This window comes from Canis lupus, chromosome 1, assembly GCF_003254725.2.
Source record: "Canis lupus dingo isolate Sandy chromosome 1, ASM325472v2, whole genome shotgun sequence".
NCBI classification, from domain to species: domain Eukaryota; kingdom Metazoa; phylum Chordata; class Mammalia; order Carnivora; family Canidae; genus Canis; species Canis lupus.
The window spans coordinates 106951789-106979429 of NC_064243.1; the positions used below are offsets into that span (position 1 = coordinate 106951789).

At 54.5% G+C, this 27641-nt stretch overlaps 1 protein-coding gene and 1 long non-coding RNA gene across 2 annotated transcripts in view; one reads left to right on the forward strand and one right to left on the reverse strand.

Moving 5' to 3' along the window:
- Positions 1 to 27641, forward strand: part of LOC125752465 (uncharacterized) — a 148849-nt gene that overhangs the window by 94080 nt on the left and 27128 nt on the right. The window lies entirely within an intron of this gene.
- PRR12 (proline rich 12) lies at positions 337 to 27481 on the reverse strand. Its single transcript, XM_025424245.3, has 14 exons — positions 26923 to 27481; positions 25267 to 25379; positions 24097 to 24258; positions 20696 to 24012; positions 19515 to 20181; positions 17035 to 17450; positions 9621 to 9737; positions 9231 to 9364; positions 8474 to 8946; positions 3482 to 3607; positions 3287 to 3384; positions 1793 to 1939; positions 1577 to 1672; positions 337 to 1304 (listed from the first exon to the last, which is right to left on the reverse strand). The coding sequence occupies exons 1-14, from the start codon at positions 27006 to 27008 to the stop codon at positions 1158 to 1160; spliced, it is 6099 nt and encodes a 2032-aa protein (XP_025280030.1). The 5' UTR covers positions 27009 to 27481; the 3' UTR covers positions 337 to 1157.

The window sequence follows — 27641 nt, forward strand, 5'->3', positions numbered from 1 at the left end:
TTGAAAGTAGATCCTATAACCCCAGTCAGTCCCTGGAGGACTGCTGCTCTGGCAGACTTGAGTGTACCCTCACAACAGACCCTGGATGGTACCACCCAGCTGACCTGCTCCCCAATTCTTGATCCTCAGAAACCATAGGATAAACAATTCTTGTTGTAAGTCACTACATTCGAGGGTGGACTCATTTTACACGGCAAGACGTAACGGAAACAACCACCCTTGCCCAGCCACTTCTAGGGCCCCAGAGAGGCCATGTCCCGGTTCCAGACATGCTGTGCCTGTGCCACCCCTCTACCCACCCAGACGCCGCAGGACAGAGGCACTCCAGCCGGCCGATAAAGTGTTTGCTGTTGGGTTTTCGTTTGGCTGGTTGTGTGTACACAGTGTATACAAGTTGAGTTGTACAGAAGCCCAAGAAAGAGCAAGAGACAGAGGGTGGTCGGGAGGTAGGAGCAGAGGGGTTAGAGAGAGAGGGGCAGGGGAGAGGAGACGGATAAAAAATAGAACCACATCCAGACGACAAGGGGATAGGACGGTGGGGGGCAGACACAGACGATCGCAGTAGAAAAGGAGCGGGAGGGCCAAAGGGAGGGGACCCCCTCCACCTCCCCAGCCCCCCGCCCCAGGTATGTACAATAAATAAGATTAAAAATAATTAACAAGATGCGTCTTCCCCCCTCCCACCCGATGCCGAATGCCCTGGGGAGGGAATGGCCTTTAGCAAAGATCTTGGCCTGTGAGGGGGGGGTTGGGGGAGAGGGGGTCCCCCAGCTCTCTGAAGCCACCCCACCCCCCTCAATCATACATAGACTTTTCCTATACATTATGTACAAGGTGGAGGGGGCGGGGCTGTGGCCGTGGAGGGGGGATCAGGGCGAGATGGGGAGGGAAACCGTTACTAAATAGACATTTATACATATATATAAATAATTTCTCTGTACACCGGACAGGGGGAGGCTGGGGAGGGAGTGGAAGGAGCGTGGGAGAGGGGAGGAGTCGAACTTTGAACCCTGCCCTGTGGGGGCAGCATGGACACACCCTGACCAATGACCCCCCCCCTTCCCTGGCGACAGGGGCCTAGGGGTTAGCTCCTGAGGACACAGTTCTGTCCCAATTCTCCGTTCATGGAAGCGGTGGCTCCCCCAGGCTGGGAAGGGTCACCCGCAGCGGCTGTGGGCCTGTGCTTGGGCCAGCAGGTCGCTGAAGGAGTCGAAGAGCTGTTCCAGCCATGGCTGGTTCCGCATGCACTGCTGGACCACCTCCTCCTGACCCAGGTCCTCAGCACCGCCCTCGATGGCCAGGGTCTGCAGGGCAGTAAACAGAGCTGGGGCAAGTGGCTACCAGGGCCTGGGGAGTCTAGGGATCAATATTCCAGGGAAAGGGGGCTGGGAGCTAAACTCTTGGGTCTGGGGGAGGAGGAGGCTGTGGGCCTGGGCTCCTGAGTGTGAGAGAGGAAAGGCTGCGGGGACTGGACCCTTGCTTTGAGGGAGGAGGTGCTACGGGCTCGGGCCCCTGGGTCCAGGGCAGAGCTTGTGGGGCGGAGTCCCAGGGTGACGCGTGCTACAGATGGGCTTACCTGGTCCCGGCAGCGCAGGAAAGTGTGGTACTTATAGTGGTGGAGTGAGTGGTAGAGCGTGTAGTATCCTGACTTGTCCAGCTCAACTTTGAACTCCTGGACAGATGGAGCAGAAAAGCCTCACCCCACTGTCCAGCATAGGGCAGCCCTCCCCTACCCCTATCGCTCCCCACCCCACCCCCGTTGCCCACACAGTTCGCCCATTCCCGGCCCCACCTGGGCTCGGACCACACTCCTCTTGAGCTTGCTGAGCGTCTTGCGGTTGTAGGGTTCCCCAGCTGGCCGCAGCCGCACAGCCCCCTCCTCAGGGGAGCCCTCCCCACTCTGCTCCACTTGTAGCTGGGGGAACGTGTGCAGGGCGTCCTGTGGGAAGACGACCGGTCAGTGGGACGTCCCCCTGGACCCACACACTCCAAATCCACCACTCAGTTCTCAGATTACCAAATGATCAGATACCTCAGTTTCCCTCAGGCTACAAATCAGGAGATACTTGGGAATCTCAGACTCAGGCAGAGGAGCCTCGGACTGTCTCATGACCCCTATAATATGCTTTGTGACTCAGCCCAAGATTCTCAGAGAGCCCTAATATTCCACCCAGGATTCTCAGCCCCAGCTTAATATCCTATTCAAAACTTTGAAAGATAGCCTAAAATCCAGAATCCCCAGTGCCAGGCTGACAATCTCAGAATTCTAAACCATCCCATAATTTCTCAGATTCATCTTGATATTCTTTTTTTCTCTCTCTCTTTTTTTTTTAGATTTTATTTATTTATGAGAGACATGGAGAGAGAGACAGAGACAGAGAGAGAGAGGCAGAGGCAGAGAGAGAAGCAGGCTCCATGCAGGGAGCCGGACACAGGACTCAATACCAAGCCTCCAGGATCAGGCCCCGGGCCAAAGGCAGTGCTAAACCGCTGAGCCACTGGGGCTGCCCTCATCCTGATAGTCTACTACAGAAATGTGAACCCTAGGATGACATCCCACCCAGACCTCTCAGAAACAGACTCAACTCTCAATCCCTGAATTCTCAGTTATCCCAACATCTCACCCAGAGTTCTAGAACCAGATGGATATTTTATCCCACGTTGTCTGAGAGACTAACATCCCACCAAGAATTTTCTGAGTCAGCCTAAAATCCATCCCGGAATTCCCAGAGCCAGACCAAAATCCATCTGGAAACTTTAAGCCTAGACTCACATTCCATCCCAGAATTCTGTTGCCCTCACACTCTATCTTCTAATTCTCAGCACCACACAACGGTCCCCATCAGAATTTTCAAAGCTGCCCAAATATTCCATTCCAGAATCCTGGGCCATTCCAGAAAGGAAATTTTACGGATGACTTAATACTGAAGCCTGAGATGTTAAAAAGCCCATTCTACGACAGGGAAGCCATCAGAATCCGCTTGCCCCTGCCCCCCAGCAAGGCCTCATCCAGCTATTTTCTGTAAACTTGTGCTCCGTAAACTCTGCTGGACCTTCCTAGCTGCCCCCCCACCCCCGAGACCTCTCCACATCCACCAAATCCCTTCCATGTAGGTGTGCAAGGGTGCTAGGAATCAACTTTGCTCCTGGCCAAGCCCAATCCTTCCAATGGTTGCCCCCTCCAGGGCCTGATGCTCTGAGAGGACCTCCCTGGCTGACTTATACCCATCTCTCCCATCTCTGACCACTGGGCCCCAGACCCCTCCAGCCCAGACCCCACAAGCACCTGCAGGGCTGGGCTCAGCGACAGCCGCTTCAGGACTTTCTTCTTGTGCTCATTCAGGAGGCCGTCAATCTTCCGCATGGGTGGCAGGTACAGCTCGTCTGAAAGACCAGGAGGGGCATCAGAAGAGCTGAAGCCCTGCAATGCATGGGGACCAAGGAGGAGTAGGGGACCTTCCTTCCCCAGGCCTCAGCTCACCATGTGTGTCCTCCAGGGCCTGGATCATGTCTGGGTCGAGAGCTGTGCTCACCAACATCTCCACATAGCTCCGGTACATCTCCCGCATCGCCCGGGTCTTCAGCAGACGCCCGGGTACCGCCCGCTCTGGGGGGAGAGATGGGACATGAGCTCATTATTCCAAGTCCATCTGAGTGAACGGGTGGCAGATGGTGTTCTAAGTACCAGGGCTGGAGAGAAATCGCTGCTCAGGGAGCTCTGAGTCCACAGGAGAAGACCAACAAGTACCAACGCGATATGCTGTAATGGTGGAGTCACAGGCATTGATTGTAATGAGTTTGGCCTGGCAATCCAGGGGAGGCTGGTTCAAGGTCACACAAGAGCTAAGTCTTAACTGATAGGAAAGAGCATTCCGGGCCAGTGAACCTCACGTTTGACTAGTTCAGTGTAGCTTCAGTAAAGTCTAAAGAAGCAGCATAATTGGTTTCCAAACCAGTGAATCCACTCAGAGAGAGCAGATCACAAAGAGCAAGACTGAGGGAGGAGGTGGGAGGTGAGAGGTGAGACTGCACAGGTCCATGTAGGTCAGACCACACAAAGCCTCCAACATGAGGTGGAGAGGACGGGGGCTTTTGCGGTGGGTACCAGGGAGCCATGGGAGAGCTATGAGGAGGAAAGGAGCAAGGGTTAAGTGTAAAAAGATGCCTCTGAGACTATGTAGGGGACGGATCAGGAGAAGGATACCAGAGGCCAGTGTAATGGACCACAATAGGAAAGGATAAGGATGGGGGTGCCTGGGCCTCTCAGTTGGTTAAGCATCTGGCTCCAGTTTAGGTTCATTTAGGTCCTGGGATCTAGCCTTGAGTCAGGCTCCCTGCTAACTTCCTCTCCCTCTGCCTGCCGCCCCCCCGGTTGTGCGCAATCTCTGTCAAAGAAATAAATAAATCTTGGGGATGCCTGGGTGGCTCAGTCGGTTCAGTGTCAGCCTTCGGTTCAGCGTCAGCCTTCGGTCCAGGTCATGACCTCAGGCTCCTTCAATACAGCCCCACATCAGGCTCCCTGCTCAGCAGGGAGTCTGCCTCTCCTCCTCCCTCTACCTCTCCCCTCTGCTTGCTCTCTCTCTCTTTCTCTCTCAAATAAATAAAAAATATCTTTAAAAATAAAAAATAAAAAAAATAAAAAATAAATAAAAATAAATAAAAATAAACAAAAAATAAAAAAAATAGGGCAGCCCCAGTGGCCCAGCAGTTTAGCGCCTGCCTTTGGCCCAGGGCGTGATCCTGAGGCCCTGGGATCGGGTCCCAGGTCGGGCTCCCTGCATGGAGCCTGCTTCTCCCTCTGCCTGTGTCTCTGCCTCTCTCTCTCTCTGTCATGAATGAATAAATAAGATCTTTAAAAAAATAATTAATTAATTAAAAATAAATAAATCTTAAAAAAAAAAAAAAGGATAAGGAAGTAGCAGGACCATAAGGGACAGGATCCAGAGATCGACGAGCAGGAAGATAGGAAGGCCAGTGTCTGACAGGGACTGCGGGAAAGAGCAGAGAGTTGGGGACAGTCAGGGCATGGGGAGGGCGCAGAGCCGGGGACTTCTCAGCTGTGGAGATGAGGGAGCAAAGAGACCTAGAGATCTGGTCTGCTAACTGAGTAGTCAGTGAGGCTGGCCCTGAGGTAGGGAAAGTAGGACAAGGAACTCAGTGGGATCTAGAGCGAGGGCTAGGGGAAAGAAACTAGTGAGGCTCACTGGGAAGCTGAGACTGCCAAGTGAGAGGTGAAGCCACAAGGCCAAGGTCAGGACATGAGGGACACTCACACAAAACCCAAGAAGGAGCATCAGGGAGAAAAGAGAAGCAGAACAGCCATGAACGGCCCTAAAACATCCCCTAGGAAGAGGCCTGAGAAATATCCATTTGACTTATCCTCACAGAGGGTCCTTGGTGACAGCCATTTGCAGGGGCCAGAGTGACCACTTGTCAGTGGCAATCACACCCCACCAGGCCTTGGCCCAAACCCTCCTATGGCTCATGTCTGGCTCAGGGTAAAATTCTTCCAGTGGGACCACAAAGCCCCAGGCCTCTTGTCCCTCCAAGATCTGGTCCTGTTCTTCCTCTGCCCTCACTTCTCACCCTCTCCTCTTACTCACTTGCTCCAGCCACTGGCCTCCTTCCTGATCCCCAGACACACCCAGCCTGGAATGTTCTCTCTCCCAGTCACCCAACCCCAACCCTGTTGCACTCAGATCTCTGCTCCAGTGTCATTTCCAGAAGCCTTCCCCAAATCCCCCACCCCCTGAAAACATCACCCTCTATACCACCTGGACCCTCTTCACCAGAAATGCTTTTTCTTAACTGCATTTAAGACTGGCCAGCCTTACGCTGATAATTTTTCACATTGTTTTGTGTTCTTGTTACATAACATGTTTATCTGATAGACTCCCCCAGCTAGACTGTAAGCTCCCATGAGGATACATATTTTTGCTTATTCTGTTCACTGCTGGAACCTCGTTCATGGCATGAAGTAGGTACTCAATAAATATGTACTGAAAGGGCTCACAGAGCCAAATGGGAGCAGACAAGAGGAAGAGAGAGGAAGGTCACTACAACGTCTCTCTAGAACTTCTATCATGAATAAAAGAAAGGAGAAAGCATCAGCTTCTGGCACATGGAGGGTCACTGCTCTCAGACAACCAAAAGGGTTAGTTCTAAGGGCTCCTGGGCTGAATGAAGGCTTTAGGACATCCAGGCATGAGTCATGCTCATCCTGCCCTAGAAGAGCTCCTGGTTGAATGGGCTGAGGGCAGACAGTCTCAGACCCATATTGACCCTTGGTAGGGTAACTGCTCCCATAAGAAGATGGGGTTCAGGGACACCTAGGTGGCTCAGTAGTTGAGCATCTGCCTTTGGCTCAGGGGGTGATCCCCACCCAGAGATCGAGTTCCATATCCGGCTTCTCGCAGGGAGCCTGCTTATCCCTCTGCCTATGTCTCTGCCTCTCTGTCTCTCATGAATAAAAATATTTATTTATTCATGAGAGACAGAGAGAGAGAGAGAGAGAGGCAGAGACACAGGCAGAGGGAGAAGCAGGCTCCACACAGGGAGCCCGATGTGGGACTCGATTCTGGGTCTCAAGGATCAGGCCCTGGGCTGAAGGCGGCGCCAAACCGCTAAGCCACCCGGGCTGCCCAATAAATAAAATCTTAAAAAAAAAAAAAACAAAACAATGTGGTCTATCCACAAAGTGGGATATTATTCAGCCAAAACAAAGGAAGGAGGCCCTGATACATCTCACATGGATGAACCTAAAATATGTTATGCTAAGTGAAAGAAGCCAATCACAAAAGACTATATGTTGTATGATTCACTTACTCATAGTGTCCAAAACAGGTAAATCCACAGAGATTGTAAATGACAGGTCACTTAGGGCTGGGGGGAGGGGAGTATGGGGAGTGATACCCAATGGATGATACATGTTTTTTTCTTTTTTGATACATGGTTTCTTTTTGGGGTATTGAAGTGTTCTAAAATTGACTGCCAAAGTGGACAGATAAGTCTAGGACTCTACTAAAAGCCACTGATGGGATGCCTGGGTGGCCCAGCGGTTTAGCGCCGCCTTCGGCCCAAGGCATGATCCTGGAAACCCCGGATCGAGTCCCACATCGGGCTCCCTGTGTGGAGCCTGCCTCTCCCTCTGCCTGCGTCTCTGTCTCTCTCTCTCTCTGTGTCTCTCATGAATAAATAAAAGTATTTTTTAAAAATTAATTAATTAAAAAGCCACTGAATTTTATGTTGTAAGCAGGTGAACTACACAGCATGTTAATTAACTTTGTAAATCACTTAAGAAATAGAAAAAGAGGGATCCCTGGGTGGCGCAGCGGTTTGGCGCCTGCCTTTGGCCCAGGGCGCGATCCTGGAGACCCGGGATCGAATCTCACGTCAGGCTCCCGGTGCATGGAGCCTGCTTCTTTCTCCCTCTGCCTGTGTCTCTGCCTCTCTCTCTCTCACTGTGTGCCTATCATAAAAAAAAAAAAAAAAAAAAAGAAATAGAAAAAGAAAATTGAGGGCCAGAGAAGGAAAGACCTGCAAATCTGGGCCTTTCTAGACCTGCCTTTAACGGTTTCCATCTGGCCTGATTTAGCATCTGCCTGCCCAGTTAAAAGACTACATTTCCCAGGCTCCCTTGCAGCCAGGTGTGGTCAAGTGACCAAGTTATGTTCAATGGGACAGGAGAGACAGGATATGGGCTACTCCCAGACCTGGCGACTTAAAAGAAAGGTCCAGCCATTCCCTGGTCCCTGAGTCCCTTCCCACTGGACTCAGGGACTGCGGCTTTGGGCCTGCTGGGCTGCTTTGGACCAGGTGCTTGAGGACAGCACGCTGGGGGAAGACAGAGCAACAAGAAGAAAGAAACCTGGGACCCTGGACAACCTGGAGAAGATGCTCTTATTTCTAGGAAACCACTACTTACACTTACATTAGGGCTTTGATGGAAAGAGAACTCTCTTGCTCTCATTTGACTGCCTTCATGCTTAGTCCCCATTAAAAGAGCTACCCCTGGGGCACCTGGGTGGCTCAGTCAGTTGGGAGCCCGGCTCTCCACTTCAGCTGGAGTCATGATCCCAGGGTCTCAGCGTTGTGAGATGGTGCCCATGCTCAGGGGGGAGTCTACTTTTCCCCTCCCTCTGCCCCTCCCCACTGTTCATGTTCCCTTTCTCTCTCTCAATTAAGTAAAATCTTTTTAAAAAGAATTAAAAAAATAAGAAATAACAGCATCTACTCTGTAGCCCTGCTATAAACATTACACAAGTTAATTTGGGTAAAGAACTTAGAGAAGATGCCCACCCCAGCTAGGGCCATATGATTGACAGTATTATTATTTTAATTTACCAATTTTGGTTGCTATCTCACCAACACTGCCTGGAAGCCTGTGGACTGCACTTACCCACACCTCCTCCTGATGCCCCGGGTTCCCTTCCCCATGCTTCCCCACCTGCCCTGTGGTTGCCCAGAGCCTCACCATCCTCGCTGGGTGCTCCTGGGGATGACTCTGAGTCCGAGGAGCTACCAGGTGGGCCCCCGCCTGCCGAGGCATTGCCTGCAGCCTCCTTCAGCCACTTCTTCCTCTTCTTGGGGGGCGGCTCAGCCTTCACCTTGGTGGGCCGGGCCTTGGGCAGCCGGGAGGTGGCAGGCTGTCCCGCAGTGAGGCTCCGCTCAGGCCGAGTCTGCCGCCCACCTGCGCTCCGCTCACCCCGCAGTGGCCGCTCCCCACGGGTCACCCGCTCCTTCTCCTTCTCCTTGTCGACAGGCCGCGGTGGAGATGGCTTCTCAGGAGCAGGGGGCTCGGGCACAGCTGTCTCGGGTGTCTGCTCTGGGGGCTTCTCGCTTATTGTCTTATCGGGAGTCTCTGGCTTAGGAGGTGGTGCCGGGGCCTTGGGAGGAGGTGCAGAGCTGCCCCCAGCAGACGCGGGGCCCTTGGCCTGCCCGGAGCGTCTGGAAGGGGACACAGGAGGGACAGCAAGCAGTCAGCAGCCCTAAGAAGCCCACCTTCTCCTCCTGAGATCCCCATCTAGCCCACAGCTCTGAGCACAGAACCAGCCTGACTTCCTGCCCTTTGTTTCTGCTGAGTGTCTGTCTCCCCCAGCCCCAGACCTGGGTCTTTCTGTTCCCCACACCCTGTGTCCGCTCTGCGGGCTTCTACTTTGTCTCTGGAAGGTTCCAGCCCCCTCTGTGCCTGTTCACCCTGCACACCACCTGCCCCACAGCCCCCACAGTACCTGACAGGCACTGGGGGCCGGTGCCAGGGTTTCCGAGCACAGACCCTCACATAATCCTTCTTGTTGACGTTTTCCAGGAACTTTACATAAAGGCGCTGATACCGGTTTTTCGCGTCCCCAAAGTACCCCAAATACTATGGAGAGAAAGAGGTACGTGAGGAATACCTTCATCCATTGCAGCCAGGCAGGCTGATAGATACCTAAGATTCCCCTCCAACCCCACCCCGACCCCGGACAGCAGCTGCCAGAGCCTGCTGGATGTGGAAACCCCCTTCTGGATGCCCCCTAGACTAGGGGTGAATCACAGCCATGCATGATGGGGGACCCTGGGCTTTTGGCCACCACTCCCTCTAGGCTTCCCCCAGTCCTCATGACTCCCTGCAGGCTTACGTTACTGGTAGCACAAAACTGCCGCTGCCCGTCCTTGATCTCTGGAGTGAATTTCTGCAGCAGGGCTTTCTGCACTCGCCAGATGGGTGGGGGCTCCCGCCCCGTCTGCAATGCCAGCTGAAGAGGGGTGCAGTGAGGCCAGCAAGGTCAGCCCTCATTCCTGCCCTTCCCGCCCCCAATTCCAGATCCGAGGTCCCCCTTTCTCTATCCTCTTAGAGAAAAGGGCATTCTCACGAACAAATATCAATGAATACTGGCAGGCACATATCTTCTGGCCCTATGATGTTCTCAGTCCCAGGGAGGCCGCTGGCATCTGGCCATGTCCTCCCGTGGCTTACCCAATGCTCTCAAACAAGCCGTGTGTTCTTGTGCTACCAAGTTTTAGTTATCACAACTTTACGGCACCAGGCCTCTGTGGTGATTTAAAGTAATGACAGCTCCTGAGCACCCAGCCACCATTTTCCAGATACTGCGCTGGACCCCAGGGACAGTGGGGACAGTGGTGAATGAGATTGACATCGCCTTGGCCAAGGTCTCTGTTACAGAGACAAGACAGACAAGCAAATAAAACAGGGTGAGGTTGTGGCTTGTGCCAAGAATAGGCAGGTGACAATTTATCCGAGACCACTTATTTCATCTACCTCTCTACAACTAGGCTTGCACAGTAATATGAGGCTCCCCCATCTCCATTCCAACACTCAGATAACCTCCCCACCCTGAGAGACTTGTGTGACCCCCAGCTGGACACTGGAAACTGAAGGATATGGGACAGACCCCACGTCTAATCTGGGGAGCAAGGGGAGTAGCAGGAGAGCCAGACACGGCACAATGACATCCCAGGTAATGGGCACACTAACAGCAGACCCCCAGACACTACCGAAGCCTCAAAGAAGGACCTCAGATGCAATCTGAATCCAAGAATGCTTCCTAGAAGACGTGACATCTGAGTAAGTCCTGGAAGGACAATGTCTTCTGTGAGGGGGCTAAGGAATGACAAAGGACAACACAGTAAATCGTGTGATGGGCATCTGGGTGGCTCAGTCAGATGAGCATCCTGGTTTTGGCTCAGATCATGATCTCTGAGTCATGAAATCACGCCCCACATCGGGCTCAACACTCAGTGCAGGGCAGCCCCAGTGGTGCAGCGGTTTAGCGCCGCCTGCAGCCCAGGGCGTGATCTGGAGACCCTGGATTGAGTCCCACGTCAGGCTCTCTGCATGGAGCCTGCTTCTCCCTCTGTGTCTCTGCCTCTCTCTCTCTCTGCATCTCTATGAATAAATAAATAAAATCTTTAAAAATAAAACAAAACAGTGCAGAGTTGGCTTATCCCTCCCTCTGCTCTTCCTCCCACTCCCCCATGCAGTCTCTCTCTCATGAATGAATGAATTAATTAATTAATTAATTAAATCTTAAAAACAAAAAAGATGCAGCAAGAAATGTGTACCAGGTATTGTGATAACCTACAGGTGAATGAAAGTTACTCCTGGCATTCAAGGAAATTACATTCAAGTGATAAACAGGATTCAGATGACAATTCCAATTGACTGGTCATGGTTGAACACCAGGCTCAGCAGGAGAAGTGCAGAGATCAATTAATGATGTCTGCCACTGGCAGCAGCTGTAACCCTGGGGTCTGTGTGCCAGCTATCCACTGCCTACTCTTAGTTTGGGTTAGTTGTTTTCACATCCACAATTTTCTCTGTGTCCCTCAGATCAACGAGGGGAGTGAAAAGAAGGGATTACAATAACCTGATGACAATGAGGTCTAAAAAGGTTCCTGGTTTACGTTTCAAGAGGCAGGATGAGACAGTGTTGCAGGTGCCCTGGCCCCAAGTTCTTTCCTCCAGGCCACCATACAGTTCCCAGTCCTCCTTCCTGGTGACCTTAGGGAGCCAGGTCAGAGGCCCAAGGATTGAGAAATTCCTTTCAGACCACATCCTGCTCTGCTCCGAAACCTTCCAAGGCCCCTAGTACAGACTCTACAGTCTGACACAGTGAGACTTTGCCTCAGTTTCCTTTCTCTTCTCCTGCCCCTGCCCGGCAGGCCATCCAGACCCCTCCTAGTTCAGCAGATAAACCCCAGACTTTCTGATCCCTGGGTTTTTGCATTTGCAGTGCTGCCTCCCCACAAAGCGGGTGCTTTTTTCCATCTCAATGTTACTATGACCTTCCCCATTCTAGTCTCAGAAGCCTGTGAGAAAGCCATCAGAGTAACTCTCCCAGCCAGGGGAGACCAACTCCACCCCTGTCTCCTCCCACTACCCAATTGGCCTCCTCTAAGGAACTGGCAGATTCTCTAGCTGTACTCAGGCCCCTTGGCTCACCACATCCCAACTGAATTTGGTGGTTTTCCCAAAACCACTCTTCCTCCCTGCAGTCATCAGGCCCAACCTCTGGCATCATCCTTGTCTGATCTCCAACCAGGGCCAGTTAGTCCTCAGGCTGTCCCTCCCGCCTCTCCTGTCAATCATATCCTTGGCCACACCCACTCCCCCTCACTAGGGAAGCTAAGCCACCCACAGGCCCTGCCCCATGGAAGCCACAGCTGATTGGAGGAGATATGACCAGACAGCCAATCAACAGGCAAATCATTAATCCCATCTTGGCCCCAAATGCTGAGCTGGACCAATCAGATTCTCTTCTGGGAATTTGAATTCTTGAGAACCAGAGACCAAGGGCAGTTAAGCAGCAGGATGTGAATGAGCTAGAAGCACTTAGTGGGATAGTAGTAAGAAAACTTTGGGGCACCTGGGTGGCTCAGTCGTTAAGCATTTGACTCTTGATCTTAGCTCAGGTCTTGATCTCAGGGTTGTGAGTTCAAGCCCTGCGTTGGGCTACATGCTGGGTATGGAGCCTACTTTAAAAAAAAAAAAAAGCTTCATGGTCCATTAACCCAGGAGGAAGTCAGTACCACAGGACTGCAGTGGTAGACTGCAATCAGGCCTAGACACCTCCCCAGCCACCTCCCTGCTGGCCAGGGGCCCAAGCAGCTGCCAGCTTTCTGCCTTGAAAGAGGACTTTCAAGCAGGCGCCCATTGATCTCACCCCAGCATGACCTGGCACCTGCTCATCTTCCCAGACTCAGTGCTCACCATCCAGCCACTCAACCTCTTGAATCCCTACACATCACAAGTACACCGTGTTTTTGTTCACAACACAAACGTTGCACGATGTTCCCTCCACCTGAACTGCCCTCCCTCTACTTTTCTCCACCCAACAACCTCTTACACACTACATCCTGCTAAATCTTCCACATCTCCAAGAACTGGGAGTTAATATTATATGTCCCATTTTATAGGTGAGGAAGCTGAAGCAGAGAGGAGACTAGCCTTGTGCTAATTCGGCTGCCTTGAATATGTTCCATGAGTATAAAATAAATATACACAGAATTTCAAAGACTTGATATGCAAAGAATGTAAAACATCTCATTAGCTTTTTCTTGTTGATTACATGCTCAAATGACTGTTTCAAATAAGCTGTGTTAAAGAAAATACACTGCTGTAGCTAATCTCCCCCATTTTTAAACTTTTTAAATTCTCTATTCTTTTGGTCTTTTAAGAAGTCTCCACGCCCAATGTGGGGCTTGAACTCAGGACCCTGAGATCAAGAGTTGTGTCTCTACCAACTGAGCCAGCCAGGCGCCTCTGACTTTTTAAACACGGATACAAGAAAGTTCAAAATGATGTATACAGCTCATGATGTTTCTATTTAGCTACCACTGTTCTAGAACCAACTATGACCTGTTGCCCATTTTCACAGATCTATAAGCTAAGAACAGTTCCTAATTTTTAAAGGATTATAAAAACAAAGCAAGAATATGTAGCAGAGACCCTGTGACCAGTAAAGCTTAAAATATTGACTAGCCGGCCCTTAAAAGAAAAAAATTCACAAGTTTTGCAGAGATGAACAACCAAAGCAATGCTTATAGGACACCCACTATGTGCCACCCAAGGTTCCTCGGAGCACTCAACAAGCTTTAATGTCTGGATCCTCCTGTTACCTGAGGGAGGTACTAATATGATCACCCCTATTTTGTAAATAAGGAAATTCAATGATCAGGAAGGGTCGACACCAGCCCAGAAACAGCAGGGATTTAATCCAGTCAGGTTAACGCCAAAACTGGGCTCTTGGTAACAATGCCACCAGCCTGCCCTGACCCCAAGCACACAAACGAGTCTTCAATGTGTACAGGAGCAATTCAGGCCTGGGGCTGTGTTTTCCCCCCATTGTAATACATACTCGTGTTGTATTTTAAGCATCTGAGTCCTTGCCCCGGCCTTGTGCCAGCTGGGAGGTGGTGTCAGATGGCTGTGGCTCCAATCCCAGTTCAGCACCCACCAGCCGAGTGAGTCCCTCTCTCTGGACGTGAATTTCCTCATCTGTAAAAGCCCTGTTCTTTTAGCCCAGTGCTGGATGCCCAGCCACATCTGCCACTTCCATTGTCAATGTTTGATAGAATGTACACAGAGACGAACCCTTGGATGGTTCACCGGTTGAGCATCTGCATTTGGCTCAGGTCATGATCCGGGGTCCTGGGATCGAGTCCCGCATCCCTCCCTCATAGGAGGGAGCCTACTTCTCCCTCTGCCTATGTCTCTGACTCTCTCTCTCTGTCTCTCAAAATAAATAAATAAAATCTTTTTTTTTTTTTTTAAAGAATGTATAGAGAAAGGCTAAATCTGGTGCCTAGAGCCCAGGATCCTGGGGCCAACAGGTCCTGAGCCATGAAAGTCTAGGAAGGCTACTTTAGCTCTCTGCACCTCAGTTTCCTTCCCAGTAAAACGGGAAGAGTAATCCCTATCACTAAAGGTGATTATAAAGATAAAATTTAGGGATGCCTGAGTGGTTCAGTTGGTTAAGCCTCTGCCTTCCGCTCATGTCATGATTGCGGGGTCCTGGGATTAAGCTACACGTTGGGCTTCCAGCTCAGCAGGGAGCCCGCTTCTCCTTCTCCCTCTACACCCCCCCGCCACCGCTCTCTCTCTACTTACATGAGAGTGCGTACCCGTGTATGCTCATGCTTTCTCTTTCTCAAATAAATAAAATCTTACAAGAAATAAATAAAAACTTGGAGACAGCAGTGAATGTTGCACAACAATGCGAATACGCTTAATGCCACTGAATGATACATTTAAAAATGGTCAGAATGATAAATTTCAGGGTGTGTAAAGGGTTACTACAATTAAAATAAAAAAAGGAGGGGAGCACCTGGGTGGCTCGATTGGTAGGGCATGCGACTCTCTTTTTTTTCTTTCTTTTTTTAAAGATTTTATTTATTTATTCATGAGAGACACAGAGAGAGAGAGAGGCAGAGACACAGGCAGAGGGAGAAGCAGGCCCCATGCAGGGAGCCCGACACAAGACTCAATCCAGGACCCCAGGATCATGCCCTGAGCCAACCACTGAGCCACCCAGGTGTCCCTAAATTTTTTTAAATTAATTTTAAAAAGTTAAGAATGACAGAAAGAAAGAAAGAAAGAAAGAAAGAAAGAAAGAAAGAAAGAAGAAAAGAAAAGAAAAGAAAAGAAAAGAAAAGAAAAGAAAAGAAAAGAAAAGAAAAGAAAAGAAAAAGATCAAACTCAATTCTGACTGTGATGTGTCCCAAATCCTGTCTTGGGGAGTTGGAAGCTGTTCTTATCGTTGCTGTTCATTCAATATCTTCCTCTCTCGTCCCAGTTGATGATACAGCCTCAGAAGTCACAAAGTTAAAATGAAACAACATGGGACGCAAGAGTGGTACAATCAGTTAAGCGTCTGACTCTTAGTTTTGGCTCAGGTCATGATCTCAGGGTCGTGTGATTGAGCCTGGCATCAATGCTGAGCACAGAGCCTACTTGAGATTTTTTTCCTCACTCTCCCTCTGCCCCTCACTGCTGTGCACTCTCTCTCCCACTCTCTCTAAAATAAAGACTTTTTCCCCTGTCTCCCTCCAAAAAGGAAATAATGTACACAAGATATACTATGGGAGTGAGAAGGACCATTAGGGATACAGAAGGAGGGACCAGGGAGTCTTGTGATTGCTGTGTGGGGTATTTGGAACATGTCTATTCACCCTAGCATTTCACTTTGTAATTCCCTAATATACCTTTTACCAGTGTTCTTTTGGGTGAAGCAACCACCATGCGAAAAAAATGACAAGGTATGGATAATAATACATGATGTCTGGAACTGGTAGGGTAAGGCAGGGGGCAGAATGTGCCAGAACAACAAAGCAGGACTAGCCACAGAGGTGATGATGGTGGAAGCTAAGTAATGGATACAGTCCTATTATTCTATTTGCTCTGCTTTTTCTACAATAAGACAGCGATTAAACATCACATAGTAAAAGACACATTAAGTTCATGTCACAGAACATACCAAGTAACAAAGCATAACAACAGTTGTTAACCTTATAATTATCCATCTCATGATACCTCCATCTGAAGAAACAATACCCCAAAATAAATTAAACATGATAATGTATTTCAAGGGCCAAACATGTTCCTGGCCCACAGTCAATACCCAATCCACAACCATGACTAATATAAAGAAAGGCCCTAGTCTTTGGTGTCACCATAAAGGTGACAATGGCTTGCCAACCTACCATGCACTCGCTCAGCTTTGTGTTTTGGGAGACGCACCTGATGCCACCTACCCCTGTGCTATGCTATTAATCCTCTGATCCAAATCTATCTGTCCAATGAACCAAGTACAGCAGAGGTCAGCAAACTTTTTCTGTAATGGAGCAGATCAGATTTTTGGGTTGGTGGGTCAGCTAGGCTCTGCCTAAATTACCTCACTCTAGCATCGCATGGGAAAAGCAGCCCTAGAAGATTTTAAATGCATGGGCATGAATTGTGTGCCAATAAAACTTTATTTATAAAAATAGTGCCTGGATTCAGCCCAGGAAGGCCACAATTTGCCAACCCTTGGAGTAGAGAGTAACTCGATGCAAAGAATGGGCTGATCTGCAAAAAGAGTTTAAGATGTGGCCTGATAGTCTCAAATCCTTGGCTACTAAATTTCCAGATTATGCGTGTGTACGTGTATCCACAGATACATTTTAACAATGTTTCACGTTTCACCATTATTCCATATACTGCAAAGTAGTCTCCTTCTCTTGGCTGGTGGGCTTAAATTACAAGCTTCACTGCAACCAGCACCTGCCTTGTTCTTTACTGGAACCCCAGCACCCAGAATATCTGTAATACACGCCAGCAATGCAGTTTTCTTACAGGACCTACCCCCGCCCCCCAATCTCTGAGCCTCGCGCATGCTCTGCACGTTCCAGCCCCATCAGCCTGCGAACTCAGGAGGGGTTCCTCTGCCAGCACCGGGCCTCCATCAGATGGAGCACCTGATGGCAGGTGCTCCATCACCCGCCCCCCTCGGCCGCCACGGGGTCCCGGTTTCAGACTGGGCGCAGAGGACTCACCTTGAGCGAAGGGATGTCTTCGGCGCGGATGACGAACTCGTCTCGCTCCCGGAAGATGCCCTCCCCGCCGCTCTCGCCAGCCTCCTCGTCGGTCTCCCCGCACACCGCCGCCGTTTCCTGCTTCTTGGCCAGGTGCAGGGGCCGGGCGTCGGGCGGCTCCGGCTCCTCGGGGGACGGGGCTGCGGGCTCCTCGGGCACGACGGCGGGGGCGGGGGCGGTGGTAGCCGCCGGGGGTGGCGGTGGGGCCGGAGGCGAGGGCAGGGGCGGTGGGGCTGGCGGTGAGCTGGGGACCGGGGCCACCAGCGGAGGCGGCGAGGGCAGGGCTGGCGGAGGGGGTGGCGGGGGCGGTGGTAGCGGCTGTGGCGTCGGGGCAGGGGGCGGCGAGGGTGGTGGCTTCTCCTCCAGCAGTGGGGGCTCTGGCGAGGGTGGGGGGAAGCGAGAGGGACGTCAGGGCAGACCCCACAGTGAGGTCCCCGAGGCCCCAAGGTTTGCGGCCAATGTCAATCAGTGTCTGCTCCCAGCCTTTTTGGGCTCCTCTCTTCTCCAGGGCCCCAACATAGTCCTCTTACTGTTCTGCACCCCCGCATCCCTTTGGATCAACCAGAGTTGTTTTCCTTCAACTCACACCCCAACACCCATCTGTGCTTCCAATGCCACTCAGTCCCTTCTTACTCTTCTGCTGTTGCACTTGGTCCTATCAAAGTTCATGTCTGACCCTGATCACCTGTCCCATCCCCTCCCCCCCCTTTTTTTTGAAAAATTTTAAAGTAATCTCTACACCCAACGTGGGATGTGAACCTACAAACCCCTAGATCAAGAGTAGCATGCTCCACGGACTGAGCCAGCCAGGCTCTGTAGCCTTCCCAGACTTTTCATACCTACTTTTGTCCCCAGACAGCCACAGGAAGCCCACATTCCATTAACTTCTTTCTCCAATGTCCTAATAAGCCTCCCTACCCAGATATGGTGCTCTGCCCTCCCCATCTTTTCCTCACCTCTACATACTGTCCCCTTCTGTCCCTTACTGTGGTCTAATACCATGACTTGATGTCCCTCCATCAAAATCAGTTGTCCCTCATCCCACCACATCCTTCAACGTGTCCCACCCCAGTCTATCTCCTCCTTGTCGCCCCAAGTCCCTCCAAAGCTCCCTGCCCTGCCCTGGCTCCTAGTCTCTGAGTGCCATTCACCATCCCTAGCACCTCTTCTCCTGTCCCTTTCTATGCCAATAGCCCCTCAACTCACCCAAAACCCTTCTGCTGCGTCAACGTCCCTCCCTGAGACCCCTTCCCAGCTCCAGTGGTAATTCTGAGTCCCTGTAACCTGGAAACCTGTGCCTGATGTCCAGTTTAGTCCCAGAACACCTCCTAGATGCTTCAAAGCCCTTGCTGACTCTCCCCTCCAATTTTTATCTTCCCTCCCAATTCCCCAATCATTCCCTCTGCGCCTCTACCTCCCCATTTCCTGCTCAGGGGTCTTGTCCTCCTCCATCCAAGATCTTCCCTGCCCTTTCCTTCAACCACTCTCTACTCTAGGCTTCATTTATGCCCTCTGCTTCCCATAAACTCCCCATGGGTTTTATTAACATGCCCCTCTAACGTCTTAAAGTACCTCCTAACTTCTAAAACCGCTTCTTCTCCACCCCAGTGTTTTTAGTTATGAGCCTTACTGACCCTTCCAAGGTCCTTATACCCAATGCTCGCTCCCATTTCAGCAAATCCTGATACTCTGTTCAGAAGCCCCCAGCATTTCTTACTGCTGCCCTGACGCCTCCCTTCAGCTCGCACCCTCTGGCTTCCTTGCTCCCCATTTTCCACTTTCTACAATCTCCTAGAAGTCCTCTCCATTCCCTAGAACATCTTGGAGCCCTTAAGCCCCCTCATTAACTGCCTCAAACACCCTTCTCCTAATCGATGCCTCTATTCCACGCCCATCAAAGAACATTAAGGTTTGTCCAAAGGCTCTCTCAGGACAGCATCCAGACCCTGCTGTACCCCCAGCCTTTCCCTTCTACCACCACAAAAGACCCCTACTAATTAATGTTCCAGTCTCTCTTTAAACTATCCTCCTCCCCAAGTCTCTCCCTACAGCCCCCAATACATCTTTTTGCCATTTACCATACCTCTCTCAACCCTAGCTCATTCTCAGGCCCCATATCACCTGCTGGTTTTACAGGCTCTCTCAGCACCATGTCATCCACCTGTCCCCATCACTTAACCTGCTCTGTCTCTCAGCATTCTCCAGATCCCACCTCAGGGCACCTTAGCCCACTTAGCATCTGTGGGCAAATTAGAAAATGATGCCTTTCTCAAAATACTTGTTTGCCCTCAATTGGCAAATTACCTTTGTAAACACAAAACAACTTCATCTACAACGTGAATGATGCCTCTTAAACAAAGCACAACCTGCACAACTGTACCCAGCAGCCTCAATAACAGTAAAGCCCCAGCCTGGCCCCAAAGTGTCTTCCCAGAGCTCACCGGGTGTGCCATTGCTGCTGGCACTAGGGAGCCCCGGGAGAGGGGGGGGGCCTGGCACCACAGCTTCAGTTGCCAAGGAGGGCACATCTGGGGTGGAAGTGTCCTTAGGCCCGGCGAGGGGTGGGTCGTCAAGCGCAGAGATGGCTGAGGAGATGCTCTCCTGCAGGTCCCGGTTCTTGGCCACGGAGTCTTCTTCATCCGAGGAGAAGGAGGGCAGCGTCTCCAGGTTGCGTTTCAGCTCCTCATCCAGCCGCTTGCAGGGCGAAGGGCAGCCCAGCCCAAGCCCCTCGCTCTCAGCCGCCTCCAGCGCACCTCCCAGCCCAAAGGCTCCAGCAGGAGGCGGGTGTGGCACAGTGGGGGCGGCAGGAGGCTGCGGCTGCAGGCCCCGGGCTGGCACTGAGGGCGGCACGCTCTTGGGGGGGCTGAGTGGGGGTGTCAGGCCGGCCTGGTAGAGTGGTGGATGACGCTTGCCTGACTTGAGGAAGTCCAGGAAGGAGGCCATGAAGCCGGACTTCATCTCTGGCTGCTTCTCCTCCACCTCCTTGATCTTGGCCTCGATCTTCTCCCGTGTCAGGCTGGAGTCCAGGCTGTTGTGGTCAGTGCCAGAGACGGCATCGCCGGATGAGGCTCCCAGGCCCTCGCCGGCCTTCGGCACGGACAGCTTGATCTAGATGTTGGGGCAGAAGGGAGTCAGGATCCACTACAGTGGGGTCCCCGAGTCCCCTCCCTGCTCAGAGCCAGAGCACAGGACCCAAACCCTTACTTAAGACCTAGGTCAAATTCACACTTTCAGCCTGTGGAGCCCCACAATTTGAGCCGACAGACCCCTTCCCTTACGTTCTAGCAGGATAGGACTGGAATTCCTCCCTCAGCACTCACTGATCCTTCTGCTTCCAGCCCAGGAATTCAGCCTCCAGACTCTCCTCCCACAAAACCCACGAATCCAGAAACCCGCAATCGCTAGTCATTTAAGACCTAGAACCTAAGGCCCAAGCTCCAAAACCCTTTGCCTCCCTCTAAAACCCCGAAGTCTCAATTCTCAGAGCTCTCCAATGGCAGGAGCCTGGAATCTCCTCAAAGTTTCAGGAATATAAACCACAGCCCCCACTGCACCCAAGGAGTGTGGCCCCAGGCCTTTGCTATCTCTAAATTTTAGCCACCCCGACCCCAATCCCCCTCACCTTAAGTGGTTTCAGGGGCTCCAGCCGTGTGCCCCCTGCCTCCTCAGGCTTTCTGCCCCGGCCCCGGCCCCGGCCCCGAGGCTTCTTGGCCCCATCAGCGGGCGTGGAGGCTGAGGCTGGCCCTGCAGTGGTAGGGACCTCCAGAGGGCGGATCCGGGGCCTCCCCCGGGGCCGGGGTGGGCCATCACGCTTAGCCTTTGTGGGCTTGCGGCCACGGCGCCTGGGGCCATCAGGGCCTGGGTTGGGTGGACAGAAGTCGATGTCACCCAGGGGTGAGAGGGCTGGGCGGGAGCGACAGCTGGACACCAGGTCAGGCAGGCGCCGAGGGTTGAGGCGGATGTCAGCGGGCACATCGGCCTTGTCCTCATCCGCCTCAAACTCGTACTCCTGAGCATACAGCTTCTTGGGTGTCTGGAAGGGTGGGTCACGGCGCCGTAGTAGGTGGAAAGAGGACGTCTTGAGCAGCTTCTTTGGCTTGGTAGAGCAGAAGATGGGCGAGGTCAGGCCTCCCTTGGGCTCTGAGGCAGGCGGCGGCGGCGGAGGGGGTGGAGGGGGCGGAGGGGCCGCCTGGTGTGGCCCACTCTGGATCAGGCCCAGAGGCTCGGCATTGACTGTGGAGGGCAGCTCAGGTGGTTTGTTGGGGTCCAGGCCCAGGCCTGGCGTCTCAGGCCCAGCTCCAGATGCCCGACTGGGGCAGTAGGGCCCATAGGGGTCATAGGCAGGGGGGCCTGGAGGCGGCCCAGTACCCGCCTTGGGATCACCCTCGTCCTCGGGTGGCCCTGCCTTGCCATAGTCATCCGCTGCACCACCGCCAAACATCTCCTCCATGGTGGGAAAGAAGCTGCGCTCCTCATCTTGGAGCAAGGAGTCAGGAAAACAGATGGACGTGAGTGGCACAAAGCGGGGAGCCTTGGTGCCCTGCGGGCTGGGGCTGCGATAGGCACCTGAGGGATCCTTGCCCTCGGTATTAGGTGGGCCTACGCCAGTGTCACCAGGCCCCGGGGGCAGCGGTTCCAGGGCCCCAAGCAATTCCTGCATGGCTCCTGGTGGCTCCAGACTCTCCTCAGGTCGCAGGCGGGGGCTGGGGGCACCAGGCTCCAGGCCATGGCTTCGGAGGTGGGCCTCAAGCTGGAGGGGCATGGGTGGCGGGGGTGGGGGCGGTGGCGGTGGCGGCTGGGGGGCCCCGTCACGGGTAGCTGGCTCAAGGAGATGAACACCAACTTTGGGGGCACTGGGAGAGGGGCTGGGGGCGTGGCTGAGGACTGAGGGGAGCAATTGCGGGGGAGGAGGAGGAGGCAGCACCAGTGGGAGGTCAGGGCCCCCAGCCTCCAGGAGGAGGCTGTGGGGTGTGGGCTGGGCAGGCTGAGCTGTGGGAGGTGGGGGTGGTGGGCTCTTTTGGAGAAAGGCCCCCAGCTCCTTGGCACCTGCCCCATAGTGGACAACTGAGGTGGCCAGCCCCTCTGGGGTCTCACCGCCCCGTTCTGGCCCCTTCTTCTTCTCCTTCAGCCTCCCCAGGCCCAGCTCCAGGGCTGCTGTGGCACCCTCATCGAGGCTGGCACTAGTACGGATGACACTCTGCAGGTGATACCTCTGGGGGTCTTCCTTGGCCAGCTCATAGGGTGTGCCCGGTGGTCCCCCGGCCCCACCACTACCCCCAAGTCCCTTGGAGGCATCCGTTGCCCCATCTTCACCCACCAGGCCGTCTGCCCCTGAGGTCCGCGGGGGGCTAGGTGCCTGCAGGAGATGCTGGATGAGGAATTCCTCATCTTCTGTGCGCTCGGCAGGAGGCCCTCCAGGGCCAGCCAGCAGCTCCGAGCCATCCCCTTTGCCTTTGTAGCCACCTGCTCCGGCTGTGTAGCTGCCGGCTCCCGGAGGCGCCAGGAATGGGGCTGAGGCCAGGACGGAACTCAGGTACTTGCCAGGGGCTCCTGGAGAGCCGACTCCAGGCGGGCGGCCGGGGGCAGGCGGTGACTGAAGTGGGCGGATGATGTGAGAAGGGCTGGCCTCTCCACCACCCCCCAGTGAGCTGGGCCCCCAGCCACCACCATGACCCGAGAGCGCTGGGGAATGGCCAGTACTGTAGCTGAGCGAGGGGCTGGCTGTGGGCAGCCCCTGGGAGTGGGCAGCTGGCCCTGGGTATGGCTCACCCTGAACCCCATACAGCTGCCCCTGCAGCTGATCCGGGGAGTAGCTCTGACACGTGGCTAGGCCAGGAGGCGGCGGACCACTGGGAGGCTGTGGGGGCCCCCCTGAGTAGCTAGGGCCTTTGCTCAAGTCCTGTGCTTGACCCCCTCCAAACCCTTGCCCGTAGGCCTGGGGTCCTAGAAGCCCTTGGGGCTGACCAGGGGAATAGGCTTGGCCCCCTGCCCCACCAGCCCCAGAGGCCTTCCCAGTGGCATAGGCTGCTGCCGGCCCACCCAGACTCTGGCATTTGGGTGTGGCAGTTGAACGGGGTGGTGGGGGCCTGTTGGCACCGCCCGCAGCTGCTCCATAACCGCCTTTGCCCGTCTTGTAACCGGGCGACTGAATGATGGGACGGTAACCTCCACCACCACCCCCTGCTCCACCTCCTCCAGCAGCCTCAGGGCCCGCAGCCCGGCCCGATGCCCCAGCCGTAGCCCCACTGGGCCCAGCCTTGCTAGGCTCACCAGCACCGGGGGAGGGCTCCCCACCGCCCAGGGGGCTGCAGGCCAGGTTAGCCCTGTGGCCCATGGAGGGATAGCTGCCTCCACAGCTCAGGTAGTGCTGGAGGGCATGGGCTGGTGGCGGAGGCGGTGGGGGCTGGGCACTGGCTGGCCGCTGGTAGTGCTTGATGACGGTGTCCTGGCGGGGCAGGGCCCGTTCGGGCGGCGGGGGGCCTGGGGCAGCACCCGAGAAGTTGTACAGCTGTGGGGAGGACTGTTCGGCAGCGGCGGCAGCAGCGGAAGAGGAAGCCAGCAGATTGAACTGAGTCGGGAGGTGGCGGGGAGGTGGAGGGGGGTCTGGGGGGCCGGGGCGGTAAGGAGGGGTCTGGGCCGGACCAAGACCTGCGGGCCCCAGGACACCGCCCCCCGCCAGGCGCTCGAAGCCCAGCGAGGATGGCACCGTGGGTGCCTGTGAGGGCTTCAGGTGCAACACGTCATGAGGGGACAGGAGCCCATTAGCTGGGGGACTGAACGGGGGGTCTTGGAGGCTGAGGGATGAGGGTACTGGGAAGGGGCGGCTGCCGAAGGAAGCCGGGTGCTGGTAGGCTGACAGGGCAGAGGAGGATGGAAAGGTGCTGGAACCCGGCAGGGCGCCTGAAATGAAGAGCTCCGTGGGGCCTGGCGTGTGCATGGCTGGGGATGATGAAAAAGACCATAGGTCAGGGTGGACTACATGCCAGCCCCACCCTGGTCCTTCTGGGCCAACACTGGGCTTACCTGTTTGCCAGGAAGGACTGCGGAACTGGGAGAGGAGAGAGGAGGCAGAGGGGCCAGGCTGGGGGCCCCGGGACTCCAGGGCTGAGATGAGGTTCATGACGGAGGCGTCTGGCCCTGCTGACCCTGCGTGGTGGAGGCCAGTGTCGAATAGTCCAGAGAGGCCTGGCCAAGGACAAGGGGGTAGAGTCAGCTAAGTGGGCTGTCAGGCACAGTTGAAAGGGAAAAGGAAGAGGTCAAAAGCAAGTTGGGTCAGGGCAAAGAAGTAAAGGGGGGAGATTCAAAGAGGATAAAGTGAACAGCCAAGCTAAGGAAACAGGGCCGAGGACAATGAGGGAAAAGGCAGCCAAGAAGCAGGATGAAGTGCACTCCAATAGTAAAGGAGCCCAGGAGAGGAAAGGTAGGCAGAGAAATACAAAAAAACAGAATCGAAGGAAGTGGGTGCAACAGGACAGAGTTCTTATGGGGGGCGGGGGAGACACAAAAGGATGTGGGCAATTCTAGTAAGGAAGGGGAAAGGATGGGGTAACCGGGGCCGCTTAGAAGGACCCGTGGACAGGCAGAAAGGGGTTGAGTCAAAGAAGGAGGATCCAGGGAGGGGGGAAAAATTAAAAATTGTAAGGAGAAAAGGAAAGGAGCCACTCAGGAAAGTTAAAGATCAAATGGGACAATATAATCTTGCAGGCTCACCCAGGAAGAAGGGAACCAATCAGAAGCGAAAGAGGTAAGGACTACAGGGGTTAAGAACTGATGGGGAGGGTAAATCTAGGGGAAAAAGGGGGGGGGTCCAAAGACTTACAACCAATCAGCAAAAAAGGAATCAGGAAGAACGAATTCAGAGAACCAAGGAGCCAAGAGGATGGGCAAACCCAGAGGGAAAGGATTGGGGTGGGATAGATAGGAGGAAAAGCCTGGAAGAGAAGGTGGGATTTGGGGGCTGAGGGGGACGGGGCCAATTGGAGAGAAAGAGGCGGGGCCAGAGACAAGGGTGGACGAATCCAGCGTGAAATTGAGCAGGGACCAGCAGCCTCAGAGGCAGCCAATCAGAGGAGAGGCAGCAAGGGGCGGGACAAGACGCAGGGCACGGCCAATTAGGAGGGGTGGAACTTTCAGGAGCCAACCAGCTGCCTCGGAGGGAGGGCCAGCCCAGACGGGGCAGGACGGGGGCCGTACCTGCCGGGTGGTGGTTGGTGGCATAGCTTTGCAGTGGGTGGGGGGCCGCGTAGGCCTGGCGGTGTAAGATGTCGGTCTCGGGGTGCGAGGTCCTGGAGCTGCCATAGACCAAGCTAGGGGGAAGGGAGAGATGTTAGGGTGTCCTCCGAAGCTACCCTAGGAGAAGGGAACTCAGCAAATCCCCCGGGGTGTTGGGGGTAAATCTTCCAGCTGACTGGGGGTTATCCTAAGGAACTTTGGACCCTAAAGGAAAGAAGGCAAGGCAATCGGGGTACCCAACGAAAAGAGCAATGAAACATTCCCCACTCGAGTCCCCCATGAATAGAGCCAGAGAGTCTCACGTTTACAAACAGCCAAGCACAGCGACGAGACAAACAAGAGGGTGAAGAGTCAGAGGAAGTGCCTCAAGTTTAAATTGTGAAAGGTATGGACCTCCTACCGAGCCCACCCCCTGCCCCAGGACACAAGGCCCTAGGGTCAACCTGAGAGGTGCATAAGGACGCCCACTCTACTGCAGACACGTGGGAACACATGGCCCTGAACCTCACAGAGTGGTGCAAACTGAGTTTGGAGCAGGAGATAGGCTGTTCCCCAAACTGCTGGGATGGGGGTTGGGGAAGGGATAGGACTAAGGGAAAGTACCAGGTACAAGTGCGAACATGAACAACGTCCATCCCCTGGGGTTGAGGTTCAAATGCATGGGCCCTCGCAAAGCCAGGTATGTGTGCAAACGACTATCCAGCTAACCCGTGGGGAAGGAAACATACAGAGCGGTAAGTCCCAAATGGAAAATCCTAACACATGTGGGGTCATGCCCAGCCAAGGTGGGAAACCCAGGGGGCGGGGGAGGGGTAGGGGACAGGTGAAGAGTGAGGGCAGGACATAAACAGCAAGAAAGGGGTTGATTCGCAGGTGAGCAGTCTACCAACTAAACACGAACAGGGCCCACGCTCACACACACAACCACACACCAGGGAAACATCTGAATCTTCCCTTGCAAAGGCCCCAATTCATGGCTCGGACTCAAGAGGTCAAGTACTCCACTCCCCGCCATCAGCTAGGATTCTCTGCCTTTGGGGGTGGGGGAGCTAAAGGGGGTGTGTCTCAGATTCCAGGACCCCCCCCCCTTACACACACAGAACCCCAGCTTGGGAAGGGGGCGGGGCCCCGTGCCCACTCTGCGCGCGGAATTTCGGGGGGGGGGCCGAGTTGCGCGGCCTCGCGCAGTCCCGGAACAATAGGACGGGAGGGGGGGTGCCCCCCAGGTCTGCGTTCTAATTCTCCTTTCCATCCCACCTTTGCAAGAGCGGAGCCCCCGGCGCAGGGACGAGGGATCAGCAAGCCGGGAATCCAAGGATGGGGGGAAATCCAGGCCTTGCTTCGCCAGTCCCTCCCACCTTCCCAGGGCCTTTCCGTCCGAAATTGTTTTGCACCCCCATTTTCCCGCTGCATCTCTCCCTTTGCATGCCGGAGCTGGCTTTGGCGGAGTTTGCAATTTGCAAACTGGGGCGGCGGCGTTGTTGCAAACCGAGGAAGGCCGCTCCCTTGCAAGCCGGCGGGGAGTTTGCGATGCACGCGTCGCCAGGCGGGCCAGGCCCGGCCCGGCTGGGCCCCCACCCCTTGGCCCCTTCCTCCAGGCCACCCTCGGCTCCTTACCTAGCTTTCGCTGACCTCTCGTAACTCCATCCCGCCCCGGCGCCGAGCGGGTCCCCGAAGCCGGCGCTGGGGTAGTTCCTGTCCATGAATTGGCCGCGGTGGAAATTGGGGGGAGGGGGAGGGAGGGAGGGAGGGAGGGGGCGCGCGCGCGCTCTCCTCCACCGCCGCTCCCTCCGCTGCTGCTTTTTTTTCCCCTCTCTCTCTCTCTCTCTCTCTCTCTTTTTCTTTGCAGCCGCCGAAAGGCCCGGGAAGGCCCCGGGCTGGGGAGGGAGGGGGCAGGGGCGGAGGGGCGGGCAAGGGAGGGGGTGCAGCCGCCGAGCCAAGGAGGGGGGAAGGGGGGTTCCCCCTGGAGGGAAAGGGGGGTAGGAGGGACCCCGCTGTCTCCGCCTTTGCCCCGGCGCTTGCAAGAGAGAAGGGAGGGCGCGCGCTCAGGAGGGGGCGTCCCGGGCGGCCCCGGGGTGGGTGCGGGCGCTGGGTGCTCGCTCTCTCGCCGCCGCCGCCGCCGCCTCCTCCTCCTCTGCGCTCACGGTGCAGCCATCTTTGCACAAGGCGGCTGGGGGAGGGGGGAGGGGAAGGGGGGGCGGGCGGCGGGGTGTCTGGCTGCGCTCCGCTTCCTCCCACAATCCCGTGCAAATGCAAAAAAAAAAAAAAAAGAGAGAGAGAGAGAGAGATACAGAGCGCTAGCAGGGCCTGGGGGTGTAGGGCGCAGCGTTTGTACA